Below are 19,096 nucleotides of genomic sequence, written 5' to 3'. Positions count from 1 at the left end.
TATACTACAATATATATATATATATATATATATATATATATATATTGAAAGAGTGATATTATAACACAATGACTGAAGACAAGTTGTTTTTAATTAAGGATTTATTTCAATACAATACTCAATGAAACAATTTACATTTTACAAAATGTATTTCTCTTGTACACATCATAATCACCATAAATGTACATACATGAATTTTATTTCAAAGGGGGAGCTGGTGGTGAGTAGTATGGGAATGCACATTATATTCGGTTTATTCAAGAGATAAAAATCAGTGCCAGACCGGGTTCAAATGTATTTTGCAGAAAGTTAGTTGTGTTCACATCCATTCATTTATGCCAGGAGCAGGTTCAGATTCAGTCCATATCTACAGTGATAAAGTTCTGTATTGTGTTTTTTATTTTGTGAATATTGTTTTGTGATTCTCGTGAGGGTGCAGTCATTTTTGTGCCTATACACTATACCTCATCCTCTGTCATGTTGGTTATTAGCTTGAGGTGCAGATTAGTTTGAAACATTTCCTTTTTCCCATTTGTCCTTAATTTTCGTCTGTTTGAATGTAATAAACATTTCTTTGAAGGTGTAAATACACTATCTTGTAAAACAAATATACAGCAGTATAGTGACCTTCGACCTTCGTCCTGATGCCGCTTTAATCTGAATATAAGTAACAGCCGTAAACTTACTGTTGAAATGATTATTTGTGTTTTATGTTAAAAACGACTGTAAGAGCTGGAATTTTAGTATATAATAATGCCTACTCATGCCAGTTAATGAAATCAGACATCATTAGCATTTGAAGTCTGGTAATTAATATGTGTGGCAGTAAAAGTAAAATATCTTCTGAGAACATGATTTAGGTTGTTATTGCACTCCTGGCTTTAAGATCTGTAACATAACATCTACATAAACAAGACAGTGACTAATATTTACAAGATAACAACAAAATACTGATTTCAATATACGCATATTTCATCCATTCATGTGTGAATAAAGATAGAACTTGTATGAATAATTATTCTTCATACAAAAGTCAGGCTACTGCATATAAAAAGATATGAAACATATCACACAAGTAAGAGCTCAATTATGATATGAGATGCTTGTGATGTGAAAAGTTGGATGTGTGCTGTAATTCTTCAAAATTACCAACATGTTAGATTTTTAATCTGTCTGTGTGTGTTTCTTAGTGTTGCACAATGTAAATGCACGCATTGTGGCTTACTGTGTACACCGGCATTTATTGTATGAATCCTTGCAATTACATCTAGAATTATTAAGATAAACCTGAGCATTCACAAGTCTTAATTCAATGTATTGCTCTTTAGCTCATAGGTTATAGTGGTTATTTCTACAGTATATTGATTTATGGTGGCATCACAGTAGTATGTAGCTAAACAAAAAAATACAAGAGGAGAAAAAAGTCAGCTCAGAAAAACAAATTCATTATATTTTACAAAACTGGCTTCATAAATCCAGTAAAGTGATTCTAGTATTCTTCACTTTTGCCCTTTTATCAATATTTAACTTCATAATAACAAAGTTAGTCAACATAATGTGAAGGTCTTAAAGGTCCGGTGTGTAACATTAGGAGGATCTATTGGCAGAAACTGAATATTCATAAGTATGTTTTCATTAGTGTATAGTTACCTGAAAATAAGGGTCCTCCTCTACGGACCCACAAACCGCCATGTTTCTACGGTAGCCCAGAACGAACACACCAAACACTGGCTCTAAATGGGGCCTATGTGTTTTTCACAAGTTTCATGGCCACCGTAGTTTCTCCTACAAGCTTGGAAGGGTGAGCTGTATTCAAACGCAATCTGCAACTTGACCACTAGATGCCACTAAATCCTACACACTGGTCCTGTAAAGGTGGGGTAAGCGATTCTAGACAATGTGATTCAAATCCAATTTTTTTTATTTATTTAGTGGATATCTCCTCATGCTCCACTAGCTTTCTGCTGTGTGCTGGCACAAAACTATCTTGTTATTCCGGCCATTCCAGCTAGGATTTGTGTATCAGATAACGTGAAATTACTTGCCCACGGACATTCAGCTAACTTTCTGGTTTGCCAAGATATGCTTTTGATGTGATGTTAGCTATGGTAGCAGGAGAGTTGTCAGTATCGCTGTCTGGAGCTGGTGTGATGGCTCTGGGATGCCCTCTCTGGGTGTTAGCTGCACAGCAGCAACTTTAGCAACAGTTTGCTAACCCACAACATAGCTACATTACTTGTTTGCTCTATATCATGGTATTTGTGTGTATGTTTTAAGGGTTTTATAGCCACAAGACCTAAAAACAGGCTTGCCAACATTACCTTCATTGTTAGCTTAGCTACAAACCTACAATGCTCTCCTCAGTTACTCTAGTTTTATAAAAACAATTTAAACAACTAACTTTGGCCAGTTCCGTTGTGTTTCGGATGCTGTGTGCTTGCAAGTCATTCATGTGATGACGTTTTATAATCTTTCAACAAACTTTCTCTAAAAATCGCGTACCCGACCTTTAAAGACCTCTGTCTGTGTATCTCTGCATAGATACAGCGTATCTATTAGCAAGTGTGATATTGGTAGAGATTTAACAATGTGGGAAGGTTCAGGAAGTGGTTAATTCCTCACTGAAAAAGTTTTAGGTAAGACGGGGAATCTGGGACATCACAGCCTTTCATCCCCATTAAACAGGCCCCGCTGACATCTAGGGGGTCTTTCAATATTGTCATCCAAGAGTAGAAAAAGTGGGAGCAGGGATCTCATGTCCGGGCCATTTTATGAACCCCCGGTGAGTTGTGATAGTTCTGTAGGAGAGAGATGAGAGCAATTGTTAAACACATCTTTAATGTCACAAGAACAGATTATAGATATAGATGACTAAAACTTTACCTCAAATTAATGTATGTAACATTGTATGCGACAATTCTGTGTGGGGGTGAGGAAAAACTAGCATGTCCTCTACTCTTCATTCTTTTTTTCCATGCTATCTATAAATATTTTGTAGTGTCATACGTTTTGACTTTCCAAAGGAAAAACTTCTCACAGCCTGAATATGAATACAGACTCCTTGTACCTGTATGTGGAAGTGTGGGCAATGTCCATATATTGGTGGTGAGTGGTTTATAGATGAGTTATTGTTCTGTTTATGTAGTTATTGCCAGTCAATTAATTTGGTGGCAGAGGTATTGCTATCTGTATTATAGCATTACGACAATTTCATTACATTACAATCAAATAAAATTGTTCAGTTTCTCACCCTCATGGCCGTAGATATCCAGGGCAGAAATCGGGACACTCTGGTGTAGACGCCAGGTTTCTTGGGCATGGCACAGCCTGTTCCCCAGCTCACAACCCCCAGCAGACGATACCGACTGGTCTTGGACAGGCAATCGTATGCCACAAAAGGACCACCACTGTCTCCCTGAAGCCACAAAGGATTAAAGCAGACGCACATTATAACCACTCATTTTAAGCAAGAATAAACAAAACTTCAAACAAATATGAATGTAATAACACATCAAACAAGCAGGTATATGCATTTAAAGGCATTCAGATTACAAGCAGAAAAGCAAAGTACACACACAGACACAAGAGGACATATCAGAGTTCCATAATTAGAAACCCACAAACATAAAAACACTAGCATTTATGCACCAGAACGCATCGACACAGACACACCCTGACCTGGCAGGCATCCGTGCCTCCTTTCTCATAACCAGCACAGAACATACTGGTGGTGATTTGATTGTCATAGTAATCAGGAGCGTTACAGACAGTGTCGCTGATGATGGGGACGTTCGCTTCCTGGAGAACATCTGCTAGACGACCTGTTAGTGAGAAATATTAAAAACTGTATTATATACATATAAAACAACAATATTGTGGAGGGGGTTTAGCTAAAACAGAGCATTTATGTTTCCAAGATGTATCAATTGTCCTTTCTGTCCTTTTAAATATTGCAACTGACATGTTTGTATGTATGTATGTATGTATTTATGTCGATCAAAGTGACCACTGGTGTTTGTTAAAATAGCATATTGATAGGCTTACAAAAAATAACTACAGAAATGAGAAAAGAGGATGAGCTGTCACCAATTTCAATCCAAAAAGTCAAGGAATGCAAATAATGTCATCCAACACATAATTTTATGCATTGTATTACGTTACAGCTGTAATGATACATAGACTCACCATAGTATCCTACATTTCCCCAGCCTGTTACTGTTCCCATCTGCCCATCTATCAGTCTTTGACCGTATGCTGGCAGGCAAATAGGCTGGATGTATTCTACACACAACCACATCAAGACATAAGAAAACACATTTACATAATAATATTTCACCATCAAACACACACATACACACAGTCATCAAAAGTTTACTCGTACTAAAATGCAGAAGAAGCCACTGCAGCATGTGCCGAGACAGGGAGACAACAAAATACAATGTCCCTGATCAGTGAAACCAACATTTGCATGCTGTAATAATAACATTACTTCATACGTAACAGTGAAGATAAATGAGTTTCAGCCTTTCATATCCAAACATTGCATATTAATGCCTGGAGCAAGACAGACCTGTATACAGTAATAACGAACTGAAGCTTTAGTCCAATTTTTAATTTAGCTCCTGTCTTGTTCTCACTCCTGATTATAATATGTAATATCTTTGATTTAATTGTTAACTGTACACAGGATAACTATTCTCATTGGGCTACGCTGTCTACGGGTGAATTAATAAACAAAATATATATGAAACAAGTGAGTGATACAATACAGGTAACGTATCATCCATGAAGGACACTTTACAGAGAGTCATTTAACCTAAACCTGTCCTTTCCGTGTGTTATATGCAGTGGTTGTAATTATGAATGTCAAACACTAGATGTCAGACATGACCTCCTGAAACATTGCTACTACAACTTTATTCTACTGCATAATATGACATGCTGTTAATAAACATCAGTGACTCAACAATTAAACACTACATGTGAGTGTAAATCAGGTTTTATTTATATTTCAGAAACTTTAGCCACTGCCTTGTCCCTCTACATCCATATTTCTGCAGGTCAAATAATGTTAATACAGTATATTTGCATTTAGATATTTGTAATTTCCTCAAAATATTTGCTTACAACCCACTACATATGCTGATTTAGTTTTATTTAGTTAATTTTTAGCTGTGACATACACTGTTAACACAATGCTAACCTCTGTCTCTCTCCTAACCTATAATACCAGCATAAACCACAACCTCCAATCATCCTTTTGCATGCTTCAACAGATTGCAGTATCACAGATACACAAAGACAGATGACTCTTTCTCATTATGAAAGTGTGGATATTTTACTAAAAGAGTCATTGATACCAGGACAGAACAAGAGCATCAGACACAAGAGGAATCAGTAGTTATATCCTGTTCAGTGCTGATATTATTATGTTGAATAAAAGAACTTTTGTCCTGCTGACTCGAATCTGGGAAACAGGAAACCTAAAGCAGGCAAATTACCACAATGACTGACTCTGTGTCTCTTTGACTCGCTCCGTTTCTTTGCCATTCTTCCTCATCTCTAATCACTGTCACCATGCAATCAAATACTAGAGTGTGTAGGGGAGTGTGTGAAGATGAATGTGTGCGCTCTAGTGTGTCCAACCGTTGAAAACGATGGGCTGGGTGAGGGCCAGAACAGCGATGTCCCTGCTGTTGTCATCAATGTTAGCATCTACAAAGGGCAGGTAGCTGCTGTGGTAAACGATGGTCTTCACCTCCGCCACATTGGCGTTGACTGGTTTATTATAGATGGAGCCCAGCAGCACACGCCAGCGATTAACAAAGCGATACCGCCTACAGGGTAAAAGTAGGCGGAAGAAGAAGCAATTATGTCTCACGTGAGTTTTACCAGTACTGACAATATACAGTAATTTCTGTATGAATTCATGCTTGGTTACTTACTCAGGGAAGCAGTGAGCTGCTGAGACAATCCAGCGGTTTGAGATGATGGATCCTCCACACTGATGAACTCCATCATACTGTAAGCTGACCTGCCAAGGCCAACTGCCCTGCCGGGCATCCACACCACCAACTATACGGTCTGCTGCAAAACTACGCCTGCCACAGTCTGCCGAGTAAAGAGAGAGTGACAAAGAGGGAGACAAAATTAAGTTTACTGTCTGGGCATAATGAATGAAAGAACATTTATTAAATACTATTAAATTATTCACCAGATATTTTGACAATCGATTAATCATTTTGAGTCATTTTTTCAGAAATATTTCGAAAGTTTTAGTTTCTGTGAATATTTTCTGATTTCTTTAGTCCTCTGTGACAGTAAACTGAATATATTTGTGTTGTGAACAAAACCAGACCTTTGAGGGCTTTCAACATTTTTCACTATTTTATGACTTTTATGGACTAAACAACAATTAATCAACAAAATGATCAACAGATTATTCAATAATTGAATAATTGTTCATTGTTAGTTGCAGCCCTAAGACAGAGTAAGATAGTGGATGGGAGCATGTGGAAAAAGATGAGAGGTGGGTGTAAGATATCAGAGTATAAAGTGTGCCAGTGTGTCACACAGAATGAGTGCAGATCTTACCTTGGCACAACAGTGTGAGAACCTCCCTGCTCTCACAGTCACTGCAACAAAGACAGACAGAGTTAGTAACAGCCTGACAGAGAAAAAGAAAACATCCAAACTAAGTTACTGTTCAGCTTCCTCTATGTTAACCGAGTAGACGGGTGAAAGAAAAGGCAGGATGAGCAACAGAGAGGACAGTGTAGTAGAAGGTTAGACTGCTATGAGACAGGTGTTTGTTACCATGGGAACAATGAGTCTTTGATTTTCTTGCCGAAGCTGAGCTCTTCCTGTCTGACACAGAAAAACTCCCCGCCATCCCCACTGGCCTCTGGCACTGATGTGACTGAGTAATTCACCACACTAAAACAAAAGCACACACACTTTAGTCCTTTGTCACACCACGCAGCAAGGAAACCCTGTAATTGTAAAAATATCTCACCTGACGAACCCCACTTCCTCACAGCTGATGCTAGCTAGCAGCTCATTGGCTGAGGAGGAACACACCTGACGCCACCTCCTCTGGGCGGAGTCAAAGACTCTGAGATGTTGGTCAGCAGAATTTACCTGGACTGCAGGGAATGATAATGGGGTTACTTTTAGCTGGGTACAATTGCATCAAATGTTTTTTTTTGGTTGCTACTCACAAAGAAACAAAAAACGTACAATATCCTCCTTGGCAGTCAAAAACATTTGTAATTCCTCCTTACTGTACTGTGAAATCTGGTATAAGACTACCTATTAGAAATCTGTGAATTTGAAAGCATCACCTTGTCCTCTCTTACTCACCATCATACAGTCCTGTGTCTTCCTCCATTGTGCAATACGTAACTATAGAAAGGTAATAAAAAACAGCAGGCATTTGTTAAGTTAATGCAATGTATGATACCATATAATGACATATCTTTGATAATGAGAACTACTGGATATGAACTTGAAATGAAAAACAGATTACAGTCATCAGATGTTTGACAAGAATGTATGTTTCAATGTGTGAAAGCAAGTGGTCTGACCTACGGCCCAGACGGCTGCTCCGATGGCTCCCAAGGTCATCAGCATCACACACACTCCAATCACACGGCAGGGGGTCAACACACAGGTCAGAGAGATTCCCCTGCTCCCTGCAGACACACACACATACATGAGTGACAGTGACAGTAGATATATATATATATATGTACACAGAGAGACACACACATGAATGCATACATGCCAGGGCACATATACAGCAGCACTCAAGCTTTTAACATTACGTAGTTACATATTACAATATTCCCACTACACACAGGGGTTGAAGAAAAAAGAGTAAATATAACAACAGTGAACTAAAGTTAACTGTGTTGTGTATGTTTATGTCAATACCTAAGAAAATGATACATGGCAATAGTTCAGACTACTAGTATTTAATTTGGGCTCTTTTTTTGGACTCTTAAGCCACCCTACAATAAACATCAGCACAATAACCAGTATCAGCTCACTGTCCCTATGTGAAGGGGCATACAGCACATTTCCTGGCAAAGACTAAAAAGTACAAATGACACTGATTAGATCAATAGTCTAAAGTCTAGCATTTCTCCACAAAGCAAGAACAAACTCTTAAGCTAGGATATGGTGCCATGTCTGTACCGCGTGCACATACAGTATGTGTGTGCTCCTGCCCCTGTTATCCTCTGCTCTGAGCATAAGTTGTCAGCTTGACCCACTGCTTAGAGTTAATACACATGTTTCATTACAGACATACAATGGAATGAAAAAACGCAGGTGTAATTATTAACAATAATAAATCCATTCCTCTGTCCTAGGTCCAGGGTCCTGGTCGTCACTGTCATGGCTTACTAGGACACTTGTGATGGTACAGAGCCATAATTAATCTTTTTTAGTTCCATATGTGCTGTTCCTGCTTTGACAAGTCTGTTGTCCCAAGTGTGACAGTGAGCCATGGCAGTGTGACAGTGAACCAGAATACATAATAAATTGTAGTATTTACACCTGTTCAGAGCCTTTAAAATGTATGTGTCAGTGGTCAGCAAGACAACACCCATTTGACTTGGCAGGAGAAGCAGGTGTTTCTGACTACATTAAAGCCATGACAATGAACATGATGCACAATGGTAGAGCCCTAATGCAGCAATCATTATATTATGAATTACACCCGTGTGTTTCCAGCCACAACATGTCAGAATGTCTGCTGTAAAAAAGACTGCTGGAGTGACAAACTGAACTTGGGACACACACAACTTTTTGGGGTGAGAATGAGGTATAGGAATGACTTTTAAAGTATTTAAAGACTAAAGTATCAAGTATCTGTCATTTCTATTAAATATGAAAATCATTTTGTTCCTGATAATCAATAGTGAGAGATGAAGGAATAAACAAGGTGTCCATGCTGAAAGGGCTGATGTAACCTTAAATCAAGTGTATTAACATTGGATATTGAAAGCCTGTGTGTTCAGTTATTACATAGATATTGCATGGGACAGCCAAGACTCTAATAGTAATACTTTCCATCAGTGTGCCAGGAAGCAACTGGAGATACTGTAAGTACCGTATGAGTTTCCTATCGAATCAGAGAAAACATTCTACATGCCATGTTTCCTTCCTGCTACTGTCTCACTCCAACATGTTCCCTACTCTCTTACACCTCTAGCTCTCTCACAAAGTTATCACAATTAAAAACAATTCCATTACAATGTTTTGATAATTAACAATAGATTTACCAAATGTAAATGTTCACAGGGAAAATGGTTTGTTCTTCTTGAGGATAGGACCCATTATCAGTTAGTAAAGAGGCATTTGAAATGTTTTCTTTGGACATTAACGGGCCCACCGGGATGCAGAACCAGAACCGTTCCTGCACAGTTACCAACTTAAAGTCATTTTCCTAAACTTATATGTCAACTTGAGTCTTGTGTCTTGATGTAAGTAAAACAACTCAAGGAATGACAAGGAACCAGTATTGTTCAGAACCACTTGGTCCCACAGCTGCCGGATTTCTACGCTGTTGTCATGAAAGGTGATAGCTGTGTAGACCTGCTAATCCAGTGACCTCCTTCTCAGCTATCTCCTCACACCTACTCCCTCCTTCTACACTACAGCCTCTCCCTGACCCACTCTACCTGCACCTTGACTGCATTACCCTCCCTACCTTTCCTTGCCTCCCTTTGTACCCATCTCTTTCCCTCCTCTCTTCCCCTCTTTGTGCCTCTCTTCTCCCTCCCTTCCTCAGGCTTCCCCTCCAGCATGATAATGGTGTTATTGTTCCTTGAGTTGTAAAATTGGTTTCAAAAGTTTAGAGAGATGAAAAGGTTTAAGTGAGAAACTACAAGGAGTATCTGATTGATGCCACAGGACATATTATCAGAGGGACATTCCAGGCTCGTGTTCATTCTTTCAGATTGTAGTTTCCAGGAAATACCCCAACATTTCTGCCACACACCTCAACTCCAGCACCAAAACTGGTGCTGCCCACCCCCCCTAGTTTCCAACTCCTTTCTTCTTCTTTCTTTGCTGCTCTCTTACTGCAAGACAGAACAAGCACTCTATTGTGTCCACTTCTACCTGAGACCACCTTATCCTGTGTGTGTGTGTGTGTGTGTGTGTGTGTCTCTGCATGTGTGTGTTGTGAGGAAGGGCTCTTCTGAAATCACTGTGGTATAATGTGCTGACTAGTACGCTGCAATAGTGAAGGTTGGACAGTTGTGAATGCAGTTCAGATGTTGTATATCTTGTATTACAATAATGCAAACACTGCGTAACTTTTTGCGTTCTGTTCAAAGATTCAGAGTTCTCCACAGCGAGGCAGAGTTTTGAAGTTTGAAGTTCATAGCATAGTTAATTATATAAAAAACAAAAGTTTCTCTAAGACACTGTCACAATACTGTTGTATATGAGTTTGTAAAGTACAAATTCACTTAAGATTAATTTATGTTTAACAAAAAGTAGCACTCAACAAATAAAAGTGTCTTGATGTATCACTGTTTTTTTTACATTGCAATCAACAAACTATCCAGCCACATTCTGACTTCATAGATTGTTGCCACTGTGGTAAAGGCTGGCATGAGAGGTAAGAATGAATCATCATTTACTGAACATAACATACATTTTATTTTGGGTTATTTCTATCCTCATCCATGAGTCACATGACCAGACACTGAAGCAGCACGATGGAAAAGCTTCACTGTCATTACTCATTCTCAGGGTAGTCAGGAGGGATACCCTTAAATTTGCACACATTACGCCCTCCCACTGTAATACCTCACGGTTGAGTAAAAGGCAACAGATGTGTACCACATGGGACAAGGGGCTGTCCACGCCCTCCTAAAACTCACGGAAATGCACAGACAACACACTCTGTATTCAGGAATAATAGTTCATTCGAAATTAAAGACTTAAGCAAATTGTCTAAAGGATCTTTCCAAAAAGGATAATATCTACTAATCTTTCTCAAAGTATTATCGATATACTGTAACTTAACCTTGCCAAAGAATTATTAACAGAAAATGTTTCCTGAGAAGTCATACAAGGTCTGGAACTCTTCTTTCTGAGAGTGTTTTGACAGAACAATCCCAAGTCAAAGGTAATTTTCTTCCAGGGCAGCCAACTGTCTCACACAGTCTTCATCACAAGATAAAGTTTGCTCTGTTGTCATGGAGCTTGGATCTGACATGTAAGCTCAGTAGCTCTTAAATCTTCAGTATCACTTTTATGACTTTTTGTCTGTCTTGGCTTAAAGTTAAGCATTAATGTCCATTCTTGACCTTTAAAATAGTAGTTTGACAAAATAATCCCAGCTCAAGGTTCATGTACTAGCTTACTAGCTGACTGCATAGTCAGCATCTACAGTATTATCCTTTGCTCTCTTAGTGGCATTAGAGGCACTTACATATGGACTATGGGAAACAAAACTACTTTCAAAACAGGAAGATCACACTGGTATGTATCTGGTGCCATTAAAAACAAGACTGAGCTTAATTCAACATACATCCATTCCAAATGAAATAGGAAAAGAGGTTTAGAGGGCTTTCGAATAATATATCCTTCCTCAGTAGACTGAAGTGAACCTAGGTGTGGTAGGAGTGGGATGAGGCAAAGACAACAGTCCAGAAGCAGGAGGAGACCTCACAGGCACACAGATGAAGACCCAGCAGAAGCTATGACTCATGCTTGTAGTGGTTGTCATGGCGGAAACGTAAAAATAAACTCAATCAGCCTGATCTGAAAGATAACCTGCCCCGTGTGACAGAAATGATCGTGTGTGAACTGTGTTTCTCTGCTTGTCCACACACGTATTGTGTATAAGCATGTCACGTTTAAGGTAAACACTGCTTGGTACTGATAATAGATGACGTCCCACCTAATCTAAGCACAGCCATACTCAAAATAACCACACCACATGTGCCACTCCTAGGCTAGACTGTGTTTCTCTTGTAATTATACCAAAGACACAGCCTGATTCATTACATCTGGGTGGACTCCCTTCAGTCAGGCAACAGAAAATACAAAAGTAAGCAGACCGTGTTCATACAGAAGGTAAGAGCACAATGACCAAGAAGACCTGTTGAAGAGAGCAGCAGAAGATGTGAAGATGATGTCAGTTTCAAACTAAAGACGTCACATACTGGGAGACTGCTGGCTTCTTGCTACTGGCACTTGCTTTGTCCCTGCAATGGAAGGTAAGTTCGTATACTGTTGTCTAGAACGGTTGTGGGGTAAAAGAAAGGGGTGAATGTATTGTCTCTACAAAGTTTGAAGATTTGAATTGTAAGAAGTTTTCAGTCCAAACGGTAGATGCAGGCTTTCAAGATACCACAGGAAAACGTAAGGTCAAAATATTTATGCACATCGCAAACACAGGGTTTTTCAGTACACACTGACAGGAATGCTATCTTATCTTTACTTCCATAACACAATTATATACTTATACTGCAGTGAACTCATTAAGAGCCATAAAACCTCGACACTGCCTTACAGCTACAGTGACAGGAGGACAGATGTGGATTCAGTTTCCTTTTAAATGTGGGCTTCACTAATGTTGATGAGAGCGTGTTTGCTGGAATAAGGGTAGGAGAGCTTTATATTGACAGTGCCGTGGTTACAGTGAGTCTGTTTGTTTATGACCACCAGGAGAGTGTGATGTTATTGCATAAATATAATGTGCTGTAAAGTGTAATTTGGTGTAAAGGGCGGTGGTTATTTCTGACCCCACGAATCAACATCCCTATCACAATTCTATTTGAGATAGGACTTAATCTTACTGGATGAAAAATATTACTAACAATCTAAGTATGTGTTTTTCAAGTTGAGAGCCAAACCTCAAAAATAAATCCAGTGAACATAAGAGAGACAGCCAGCAAGCTTTGAACAAACAGTTAATGGTTAACTGTCAAGTGGACTGATGTCTGCTCCCAAATACAGAAAACAGGCAACATGAACTACAGCCTGTCCAGCACAGCATAATCTGTGTGTGGGGGGGGGNNGGGGGGGGGGGGGATAAGAACAACAGTGTATGCAATATGTGCACTCACCCATCTTCCCCTCAACTTTCTCAGCATACATCTGTATACAGTAGGAAGCAGAGGTCAACAATGGACAATGTTCTTTCTCCTTCCTTCCTTTCTTCCTTCCTTCTCTCCTTGACTCCTCAGGGCAGGTGGTCTAAGCCCTTGGCAGTCACCTTTGCCTGGTAATATAACAGTGAAAACAAACCCCATATTGTTGGCAACATTTGTCAAAGAGAGTTTGACAGAGAGACATATTTGAGATTAAATGCAGAACGAGTAGGATTTTCCTAAAAATGTACAGATTCGTACAAACATAATTCCTCTCAGTCATCACTTATGACCCACTAGACATGAGTGGTGGTGTCTGTATCAGCAGAAACCCTGCCCTCTGCCCGTATTTTCTTATTATGCTGTGTTCTGGACGTTTCTGGGCGTCAACCTTTTGGCTGTGAGTATGTAGCCCCCAGCCAAATTTCAAGCATGCATCCAAAATGGAGCTACAAAGATGGCAGACACAGGACACGTTGAGCCGGGGAGGAGGAGCCCACTTTGTTGTTGTGTTTACAACCTGAAATCCTACTCATTCTGCCTTTAAGTTTAAAAAACACGTATGAAGTGACAGGACTAACTAGTTTGCCACAAGTACGGTCTAGAGCTGCTCTATTTGGAAAGTGTCCTGAGATAACTTCTGATATGATTTGGCGCTATGCAAATAAAATTGAATGGAACTTAATTAATAACTAACAATATTGCTTATATTTTTTTATTAACATAAGTACAGGTATGTTACAGCACATGTTTCAGTCTTTGTGTTGAGTTAATTCACTCACACACACACACACATATATATATATATATATACAGTACATATACACTCATGGCCCACCCCTCCCCTCCTAACAGCCAAGTCAGCTAAAATCATCTCATTATGTAACTGATTATTTCTAAGATGTAAAACTGACAATGACAATACAAATGATACAAATGCATAAACTCTATATAACAAATGACTCTGTGTACTAACTGGGTTGCTTTTCCTGATATGTGTACCTTCATTTTCCATGTGTACGAGCTTCTTATGCCACTAAATATATTAGACCTTTGTCTCTATCACCAAAGGTTAAACCAGTTACAGTAATGACTGCAAACAGGAGGACATGGAGTCATATGGGAGCACAAGGGAGTAAGCTGAGTGTACCTTCAGCTTAGTGACTTATTTTAGGTGTATCTCCTATACAAAACAATATAGAACAATGTTTAAAAAGCATATAAAAGTGTTATGATATGTGAATGACTTTAACATTGATTTAAAGAGTTAGAGTCTCTATACAAAGGCCTGGGGACAGACATGGTTAAACAGACCAAAGAGCATTAAAAAGAAGTTCACATTGTAATGTTGAAATAATTAAAATTGTCCAAGTGGCCTACCTCATTTTACCTGCTAGTTTTTTAGCAGTACCGCCTATAATATTGTTTTTAATGACACCGACATTAATCTACTGGCTAATAGTTTTCAGAGTAAGCATAAAAGTCGCCTTCCAGAAAGTGACTCACCTGTGTTTTCTTGCAGTAGGTGGAGCCCTGGCCTCCTCCCTTAGAGATTAATATTGTTTTATATTTTAAGTCCGAGATTAAAGATTAAAAAAAAGCCTCGAAGACAGGCGACAATACAGTTCAAACGCCACCACAGATAAAATCCCAGTTTTCAGTAAATCCCTTTTTTTCTCCTTCTTTTTTTTTTNNNNTTTTTTTTTTTTTTTTGCTCTGCTCACAGGTTACTGACCCCACAGAAAGAAGGACCAAAAACAGTTTTCAGCGACCGTTTTCTATCAGCCAAAACCACCGGCACCGGCTCCTAACAGAAAGGAGACAAACATTTGGGAGACTGGACTAATTGAAACAAAGTTAGTGTAAGTTTATCCGCAGTCCGTCGGGCTGTGTGCTCGTCCTGTGCGCGCTCAGCTGCGCAGACAAGAGGGGCACCAGTGACGTCAACAGCACGTCCCTGAGTGGACACACTGGGCACGAGAGCTCTCGTACTGGCTGTCTGACCCCCGTGTACCTGCTCCAGGTGAACACACTGTCCTACAGGCGGGGACTGTCCTAATAATACACAACTTAAGAGGGAGTTGAGCTGATTTAAAGATGTCTGCTGTGATTTTGGTATATTACTCTCAGTTAGTGTGATGTCTCATCTCCCTATCTGCACAGTCAGAAAACACACACAGAGTGTCCCCCAACCAACACCTAAACACACAGGCCTAGACATATGGTAGTTCCCTTTGGTGACACAATCATGACCTTAGTTCCCTGTTAGCAGAAACAAATAAAAAGGGAAGCTGGACCATCTGATCTGTAAGTGTTAGTTCTAGGAGACACTGACTGAACTAGAGAGCAGAAGAAGGTCCCAGAGAGGAGAGAGAGGTCTGAGCACAACAAAGCAAGCAAACAGCCGCAGCAGGAAGGGATGAAGATGGGTGGAGGAGCTGCACAGAGCTGCTGGCTGCTGCTCACACTCTCTCTGAAAGGTAAGAGCTGAAAGTACCGGCAGCATTCAGGATTTCATGCAGACATACACATTAACACTGTGAAGATAAGCTGACACCATCGTCTATCCGTCACACTGACTGAACAGAATTTATTTCAAGTGCTGAGCTTCATTCTTAGAGTGACGTTATAGAAATCACTGAGGTGATCACAACTGCTTAGAGGATTATTTCAGTGGCAAATGTACATCTGCACTAAGACGTTGCTCAAAATCATGAGAAAATTCTGCGGTAAGAAGTAACATTTCTCTCACTTAAGGGCAAGCATTACCTGTGGAAAGCATTAAAGTACAGTCTCTCTGAGCAGACACATTTCAAGTATTAAAAAAAATAAACATCTGGTAAATACAATAAATACAATGTAGATAATTGTAACAGTAGCTGTTTTTACTCTGTCTCTGGGTAATGTTTTTTAACACTGACAATAGGTTAGACACTAATATAGTAACTTCATAAGATAAACATCTATTATCATTCATTTCTGGTGTATTAAGTAAATGTATAAGTTTTTCTTACAGCATATTGCAACTGTGAATTATTCTACCTTTATCTGTAAAATCAATTCATTCTTGAAGACAGTTTCCACCTTTTTAATGTAACTTGTGGTTATAGCCAGTTGTTATATTTTAACCATTGATGGTATATAGATTTTAACACACATCCTCTGCTCTTCAGGTATTCTTGCTGGTGATTGGTCAGTTCATCTCCCCTCCAGTCCTATCTGTGCTGTGATTGGTTCCTCTGTGGTTCTCCCTTGTTCCTATGACTACCCCCAAAGTCCTAATGAAACCAGGGAAGAGGGGCAGCTTTCTGCTCAGGTAATGAAATAAAGAAGGCATTGTTAGCAGTTGCAGTATATCCTGCAGTGTGTCTTCCTCTGCCAGGGCTAAAATCTGTAATCACAATGAACAGAAACGAGCAGCTACATGGGGGTTGATTAAGGGTAACTGAGTTAAACTATTTTAAGCTTGCAATTTAAGTTTTGGGAGTGGTTTAGACTACAGACCTAGAGCCATGTTAACATAAACACAGCATCTGATATATCACAGTACTTTAAAAGCTCCTTGTTTTGTATCTTTAGCAACTCTGTATATTTTTTTCTATTAGGGCGGAGGACAACAGTACAAAGTTTTGTCTGAGATGTGGTGTCTTGAAGACAGCCGCTGTATCACACAAAGGTATTGTTTGAGACACGCACACACACAAGACCAGACCTGTGATTAATTTTAGCAAAGAACTTACAGCACAGGGTTTAACAAACAAAGTATCTAAGTCTGTCTGTCTGTCCGTCTCAGATATGTCTTCCACAGTGACGGTATCTTCCCAGATCCATCCTACCAGAACAGGGTGGAGTACCTGGGACAACCAGGGACAAAAAACTGTTCTCTGAGGATTTCTGATGTGAAACAGTCGGACAGTGGAGCATACGTGTTTTACCTCATCACCAGCCACCCGACACAGAAGATGCCAGAGCAGAGAGGTATACAGCTGCTGGTGGCAGGTGGGAACTTTTCATTTACAACTAATACTACAACTTATTATTGATCATCACCATCGTCATAATAAGGACTGTCCTCTTTACCAATGATCATTAACAAAGTGATCAATCTGTAGTTTATCATTTGTAGAAATATTAAGAACGTAGAAACATGAAGCTGGAATTTGAAATGGTAACAACAGTTACGTGATTAAACTAAAAATTAATATAAAGAAGAAACAGTGACAGTTTGAACTACAGTGGACAACCACAAAATCTTTGTTTATATTTCCTTCCTCTATGTTCTGACTGTTTTTGTCCGTCTTTGTGTCTCACGAACTGGCACGCCATCTAACTGCCTGTCTGTTGCTCCATGCCTGTCTGCCTGCAATAACAGTACTGAGTGCTGTGTTTAGTAATATTTGTTGAACAAAAATAAAACTACAATATTTGTTAACTTCACTGTAATTACAAGCGTTGATGTTTTAAGTATCCACCACTTCCTTTAAACAACCCTCTGTTTGACACATTGGGCTATTTATGAGAAGTGGAACTGAAACCGGCCACTGTCTGCATATAAACGAACTATAAACTCAACTTGACATAACAATCAGTTCCATAATGTCCACTGGTGTTTGGAACAAAATTAAACTCAAACATGTGAGGACAAACTGTAACATGTCTTTGCTGGCGAGTTTTAAAAAGGGGATTTAGAGCCATTTAAGGTATTAGAGCATATTGACAAGAAATCTAATTTTGCGTGTGTAGGTGTTGGTGTCCAACCACAAGGCACGTCTAAAGACATTATTGAAAAATGTCTGGATGAAGTCACACTCTTTTCTTGTTGTTTACTGTTGTTTTTCCTCTTTGTTGCCATGCTGTGTCATCCTTTGTGATTCACAAAAGCCCCTTGAGTACTGGCAACCTGTAAGAAAAACAAAAGAACAAAAATGTTGTGGATATACATATATAATAGAAATTAATTATCAGATAAAAGTTTGTATTCAGACTGGGTACAAATTGTCACATCACATTGTGTTGTTCTGTACAGGATTACACAAACATTCAGTTAGTTAAACCCACTAATGTGAGCGTCAGAGTTTCTCTCAAAACATTAAACATAACCTTTTAGTATGAATGTTAAATGAACAAAATCAACCTGGAGGCCAGAATTTAGTATTTTATGGTCGTCTAGTCCCCACAGAGGTTTCTGAGAATATGGGGACCTGCGTTTTTTTTAACCAAGAGCAGGGCCGGCTCTAGGCATAGGCGATACTAGGCCGGTCGCCTAGAAGCCGGCCATCTGCTGGAGGGGCGCCGCCGCCAAAAGTCACCCTAAATAATAATAATAACTAATTTTGGATCACTGGCGTACCTTCTGTTCTGTCTTGAAAATAATACATATTAACAAAAAGGGCACCAAATGGGCTAGAGCCAGCCCTGACCAAGAATATTACAGAAACAGAAACAACAGAAGAACAAGAAGAACTGCGTATTTCTTGTTGGATAGACAAGAAGAGATAGAAAAAGAGCAGCTCAAACAACTGTTTTTAAAACCATGTAACAGTTGAAGAAATTAAAGGGGAAAATATCCAAAATGGGGTTAGTGATATTGCCTTGCTAACATACAGACAGGGACAGTAAGTACAATAACCACCTGTGTCCTTTCTTAACTCTTTTTCCTGCAGAAGCATCCAGCGCAGTCTCAGTGTCAGCAAGTCGCTCCAGTGACATCACTAAGGGCGAGGCATTACATCTGGTCTGCTGCAGCCCTGCGGCCGGTCCACAGGCCCGTTTCAGATGGTACAAGAGCACGGGCACCAGCCCAAGACACACTGGACAGGTGTGGGACATCAGTGAGGTTACGTCTGATGACTCTGGCAGCTACTACTGTCAGATACAGACTGGAGATAAAGTGCAGAACTCTACAATGTTGCCCATTGATGTAGAGTGTAAGTAAAGTTTGATCCTGTATACAAAGTCAAAGTCAAAAAGTCAAA

General features: G+C 39.4%; 3 protein-coding genes across 3 annotated transcripts in view; 2 read left to right on the top strand and 1 right to left on the bottom strand.

Annotated features, from left to right (window-relative positions):
- LOC118335709 (B-cell receptor CD22-like) overlaps positions 1–496 on the top strand; it is a 7,353-nt gene extending 6,857 nt beyond the window's left edge. Inside the window, exon 12 of the mRNA XM_035672135.1 lies at positions 492–496. Within this exon, the coding sequence (XP_035528028.1) occupies positions 492–496 (5 nt within the window). The remainder of the gene's footprint in view (positions 1–491) is intronic.
- A 1,282-nt stretch (positions 497–1,778) lies between these two features.
- On the bottom strand, positions 1,779–15,079 carry hpn (hepsin). Its single transcript, XM_035671982.1, has 13 exons — positions 14,628–15,079; positions 13,098–13,252; positions 7,587–7,694; positions 7,363–7,404; positions 7,016–7,145; positions 6,817–6,936; positions 6,595–6,635; positions 5,946–6,111; positions 5,647–5,837; positions 4,186–4,281; positions 3,679–3,821; positions 3,251–3,415; positions 1,779–2,798 (listed from the first exon to the last, which is right to left on the bottom strand). Exons 2-13 carry the CDS (start codon positions 13,126–13,128, stop codon positions 2,754–2,756), a joined length of 1,278 nt encoding a protein of 425 aa, XP_035527875.1. The 5' UTR covers positions 13,129–13,252; positions 14,628–15,079; the 3' UTR covers positions 1,779–2,753.
- Positions 15,080–15,412: 333 nt separating this feature from the next.
- The window catches only part of LOC118335604 (protein amalgam-like), a 6,596-nt gene continuing 2,912 nt past the window's right edge, over positions 15,413–19,096 (top strand). The window contains exons 1-5 of the mRNA XM_035671980.1: positions 15,413–15,601; positions 16,295–16,437; positions 16,727–16,797; positions 16,915–17,120; positions 18,785–19,048. Coding sequence (XP_035527873.1) covers positions 15,541–15,601; positions 16,295–16,437; positions 16,727–16,797; positions 16,915–17,120; positions 18,785–19,048 — 745 coding nt within the window. The 5' untranslated portion in view covers positions 15,413–15,540. The remainder of the gene's footprint in view (positions 15,602–16,294; positions 16,438–16,726; positions 16,798–16,914; positions 17,121–18,784; positions 19,049–19,096) is intronic.

The sequence above is a fragment of the Morone saxatilis genome, unplaced genomic scaffold (assembly GCF_004916995.1).
Source record: "Morone saxatilis isolate NCDOM2014 unplaced genomic scaffold, NCSU_SB_2.0 Contig24, whole genome shotgun sequence".
Classification (NCBI taxonomy): Eukaryota; Metazoa; Chordata; class Actinopteri; family Moronidae; genus Morone; species Morone saxatilis.
Note: the sequence above shows the minus strand (reverse complement) of the source record. Positions and strands in the feature narration are given on the sequence as shown.